The sequence below is a fragment of the Dipodomys ordii genome, unplaced genomic scaffold (assembly GCF_000151885.1).
Source record: "Dipodomys ordii isolate 6190 unplaced genomic scaffold, Dord_2.0 Scaffold108, whole genome shotgun sequence".
NCBI lineage: Eukaryota > Metazoa > Chordata > Mammalia > Rodentia > Heteromyidae > Dipodomys > Dipodomys ordii.
Genome location: NW_012267324.1, coordinates 1,234,073 through 1,238,872, shown reverse-complemented (window position 1 = coordinate 1,238,872; position 4,800 = coordinate 1,234,073). Strand labels below are relative to the sequence as shown.

At 65.9% G+C, this 4,800-nt stretch overlaps 1 protein-coding gene across 1 annotated transcript; it reads right to left on the bottom strand.

Moving 5' to 3' along the window:
• Window positions 1–3,740: 3,740 nt before the first annotated feature.
• Window positions 3,741–4,682, bottom strand: Tssk6 (testis-specific serine kinase 6). The gene has a single exon (XM_013028404.1). It carries the CDS (start codon window positions 4,560–4,562, stop codon window positions 3,741–3,743), a length of 822 nt encoding a protein of 273 aa, XP_012883858.1. The 5' UTR covers window positions 4,563–4,682.
• Window positions 4,683–4,800: the final 118 nt, after the last annotated feature.

Genomic DNA, 4,800 nt, shown 5'->3' with positions numbered 1-4,800 from the left:
CGCGGGCACCACCGCCGGCAGCCTGGCGGGACGCGGGCACCGCCGCCGTGCGTGGGGGTTATTTTATTCATTCTTTTCTTTTCCTACTTATTTCCACGGACACTGCAGCCTGCCTATCTGCCCACCCGCCCGCCGCCGGGCTACCGCAGGCCTCGCTTCCGATCCGGCCCCCTCCCTCCTCCAACCCAGCCAGGCAGGTGGCTGGCTTCTTTCCCGGTTTTGTTTTTAAGGATCAGGTCTGCTCTAGTTTGGTTTCATGTTCACCTCCTGCGCCGTCTCTACGACTCCGCCGTCAGCAGGAGGCGGGAGCTGCCCTCCCCCCTCCCCCCCCACGCCCGGTGAGGTTGGGGATCTAATTTAAAGCCTCCTCCCTGTGGCCTCTCAGCACTGGCCACTGCGCCGCGCCCGTCCACTCCGAGCTTCACTGCGAATGTGCTGTGGGGGCCGTGCGGGCGGGGCCTCCATTCCAGAAGGGACTTGGGGGACCCAGGAAAGTCTACTTTTTTTGGGGTGGGGGAAGGGAGTTAACACCAAAAAACCATGGAGAATATGCAAGCGTTTCTACTCCTCGCGATTTCTGTGCCTGGCAAATAAATTCCTGTCTTTTCCTACCGAGCTGTTGCCTCTCTGATCCCTGCCGTCCGTGCGGCCTGGCCTCTGCCTCTGCCCGCCCCGCGAGGAAGGCTCTGGCAACCTGCATGACGTAACCACGCCTTTCTCTTTTTTAAAGGGCCAAGACTGTGAGCTGCCTTAACCTGCCATTTGTGCTGCGGTGGGCGCCGGCCTCCGGCGCCTCTCACGGTGACGGCCTGGTGCACATCTGCCCTTCCCGACTCCCCTCTGGGCCTGGAGTTTGGGTGGGGGGAGAAGGGGCACCCAGCGGCTGGGGCACACCCCTGCCTCCTAAGGATTTGGTCCTGCTGTCCCCCTGGGAATCCTGTTGGGACCCGGCTCCCACAGGCTTTGAGAATGTGCACGTCCAGGCTGCAGGCAGCCGCTGCCACCATGACCCGCGACAAGACAGACACCCAGGGACGCGCGTGCACACACCGCCCGCCCGGAGCCCCCGACAAGCGAGGTGCCTGGGTTCTCATGGGACCCAGCAGCCCAGATTCTGTCTGGTGGGCAGACCGGGGTGCACACGGTGTGCAGCGCAGCTTTGGCTTGGGGCCGCCCGTCCCCTCGGCCTGGCTCTGCCGTGCAGCGCGCTGCGCTAGCGCAGGGCCCTGTGCCTGGCGGGGGCCGTACTGGCCTTTCCTGACAGCCGTGGGTGGTTGGTGATGGGGCAGGGGCCCGGGACCTCCTTCCTCCCACCTCCGCCTCCAGCAGGCCACTCGGGAGGCACCGTGCCCAGCTCCTAACACAAAGGAGAAAGCCGCCACTGCACTGGAAAGGCGGCCAGGATTGGGGGCCACGGACTGTATTCCGGGAGGTTTAGATTGTGGGCAATAAAGAAATGGATGGTATGTTGACAGCTTTGTCCCCTGCGCCCTGGTTTCTTGGGGGGTTGCTCATGCGGAAAAAAGGTGGGAAGGAGGAGAGTGGGTGCATCGCTGTGGGGGGACCGAGCCTGGGGCCTTGTGGCTAGTTTACCCCATGGAGCTGGAGACTTGGGCTGTGTGTGCTTTAGGGTTTGCTCATCCTAGGACCAAGGTTGTCAAAGCCAGCCTGAGCAGAAAAGTCCATGAGACTCATCACCAAGTAACTACAAAAGACGGAAGTGGAAGGGTGGCTCAAGTGAATGAGCAGTGGCTTTGGGCAAAAAAGCTTAGGGCTTAGCACCCAGCCCTGAGTTCAAGCCCCAGGGATCAGCACACCCCTGCACACGCGCACACGCGCTAACAAGCATAGAGCCCCACACCGGCTCCACCGTGAGCCGGCTCTGGTGAGCAGTTCTGATGCTCCCAAGCTGAATTTGCTTTGTGCTAGGGATGAAACCTAGGCTTTGGTGCTTGCAAAGCTGGCATCACCACCAAGCCCCAGCTGCGTGCATGCATCTTAATCTGAGGTGACAGTTGAATGGTTTTGAACTAGAAAGGGTCTCAGCTGTGTGCCAGTGGCCCCCACCTGTCATCCTAGCTACTTGGGAGGCTGAGATCTGAGGATCAGGGTTCAAAGCCAGCCTTGGCAGAAAAGTCCGAGAGATGAGACTCATCTCTGATAAATTACTCAGAAGAAGCTCCAGTTAACCAGCAGAAAGCCAGAAGTGACACTGTAGCTAAAGTGGTAGAGAGCTCGGGGACAATGCCCAGATCCAGAGTTCAAGCCTCAAGACGGTCCAAAAAAAAAGTCTCACTAGCCCCAGCTGACTTTAAACTCCTTCCCAAGTGAGTGCCGGGATTACAGGGTAGAGCGCCAGGGCCTGCCTCAGGTCTCTGTGTGCGCTGTGGCCTCAAGCTTACATTTACCTTTCTCGCTCAAGGCTGGTGCTCTGCCACTTGAACCACGGCTCCACTTCTGGCTGCTGGTTACCTGGATCTAGTCCCACGGATTTATCTGCCTGGATTGGCTTCAAATGGAGGATTACGAGTCCGTCAACAGCACTCACTCACCTCCGAGGGCTCAATTTAGGAACAAGATTGTCACTGGGGCCTGTGCACACACCTGTGGCCCTGGCTGCAGGGGGAGGGGGGGCAGAACAGGAGGATCAAGTCATCAGCCCAGGCTGACTCCCGTCTGAATGCTGGGCCTGTGGGGCACAGGTGTCATCCTGCCAGGACAGGGACCCCAAAATTGGGGGGGTGCAGTCAGGTGCCCATCCCTCTCAAAGACCAGTGAGGTGGACATGCGGGTGGGCACGGGGAGGCCGAGGCAGGGTGAGATGGAAGGGGGGGCCGGGGGCAGGCCCAGGCCGCGGGGGCGGCGGGCGCCCGGGCCCCCATCCCCGCCGGGCACCAGCACAACTCACACGCGCGTCCACGCCACGCCTTGCCTTTATTCTCCGTGGGTTCGCTGCGGGTGGGTCCCGGGCGCTGCGGGCGCTGGAGGCCGGGGAAACGGATCCGGCCGCCCAAGGACACGGGTGGGGGCCTCAGTTTCCCCAAGTGCCCCGGGCTCGGCTCAGGCAGCAGGGGACGGCAGGGGCTGCGGCCCAGACCCCACCGGCCTCCCTCCCACGGGCCGCCACCTGCGGCCCCGGGTTCGAGTCCTCCCACTTCCCGGAGGAGGCCCGCAGCCCGGCCGCCCGCGTGCCTCGTCCTCCCCCGGGGCGAGCCCCGGCCCCACCCCGGCTCCGTGAAAGCGGCCACCGCTGCAGCCAGGTGCGAGGAAGAGCGAGTTTATTGCAGGTTCCTGCGGGGAACCTGGCGCCCGCGGCTGGCCGGGGAGCGACGCCCTCCGCGCGCCCGCTGGCGGGCGGCCGATCCGCCCCGGCTCCCGCGCGGCCGGCGGCGGTGCTCGTTCCGCGCAGGCGCAATGCGTCCGTGTCCTCTCCTCCCGCCCCTCCCGGGGCCTTCCCGCGGGGATTCGAGGATGCGCATGCGCCCTCCGGCTCTCGGGCTCTGGGAGAACAGGCTTGGTCGCTTGCACCCGGGGACCACGCGGGCCCCCGCTGGGGGGGTGGGGTGGGGAGGGGGGAAGGGGCGCGCGTGCGCAGTGGCGCGCGGCGGCGGCGGCGGCGGCGGCGGCGAGGGCGGCCCGGCGGGCCCCGGGGGAAGCGCGCCTGCCTCTCGCGCGTGCGCCGCGCTGGCTCAGCGCCCGGCGCGGGGCGGGAACCGCGGCAGCCGCGGGAGCCCCGGCCCTTAGCCGGAGTCCCCCGCGCGCAGCCAGCCGTTGCGCGCGACCTGGCCGGCCGAGGGCCGGGCCGACGGGCTGAACTGCAGCAGCTCGGCGATCAGGGACTTGCAGCGCTCCGACAGCTCGAGGCCCTCGGGGTACAGCACGCCGCGCTTCTGGCGCCGGGGCAGCCCGGCGATGTCCGAGTCGTCGAAGGGCATGCACCCGGTGACCATGACGTAGAGCACCACGCCCAGGCTCCACACGTCGTACTTCTTGGGGTCGTAGGGGATGCCGAGCAGCACCTCGGGGGACGCGTAGGCCGCCGAGCCGCAGTAGGTGGTGCTCAGGTCCGGGTAGCCGTGCGCCTGCCGCCCGAAGCCGAAGTCGGTGAGCTTGACGCGGCGCTCGTCGGGGCTCAGCAGCACGTTCTCGCACTTGAGGTCGCGGTGCACCAGGTGGTGGTCGTGCAGGTACCGCACGGCGCCCGCGATCTGCGCGAACAGGTCGCGCGCCTGCGAGCCGGGGATGCGGCCGTTGCGCTGCACGGCCTGCAGCAGGTCGGTGGCGGCCGCCTCCATCACGATGTACAGCTTGCCGTTGCACACCTCGATGAACTCGAAGACGTGCACGATGTGCGGGTGCCGCACGCCCCGCAGGATGGACAGCTCTCGTGGCAGGAACTTGTTGACGAAGTCCGGGGGCGCTCGCCGCCGGTCCACCACCTTGATGGCCACCGTGCCCTTGTACTTCTTGGACGTGGCCACCTTGACCTTGGAGTAGCTGCCCTCGCCTATCGTGCGACCCAGCTTATAGCCGAGTTCGCTCAGGAGTTTGTCGCCCGACATGGTGGCGCCCAGGGCGCACGGAGAGTAGGAGGCGGCTGCTGTCGGGGGGGCGGCCGGACTCCGATCTCGGGCCTAACCCATGGCGGTTGGCACCCGCGCCCCCGCACCCCCATGTGCCCACTCCCGAGCGCCCCCCGCCGCGGTGCCTTTTATCGCCCGGGTAACAATTTCTGCCTTGTGAAGTGACCGCGGGCGTCACTCGCGCGGCCCCGGGCTGGGGGCCCCGGGACCCCGCCCC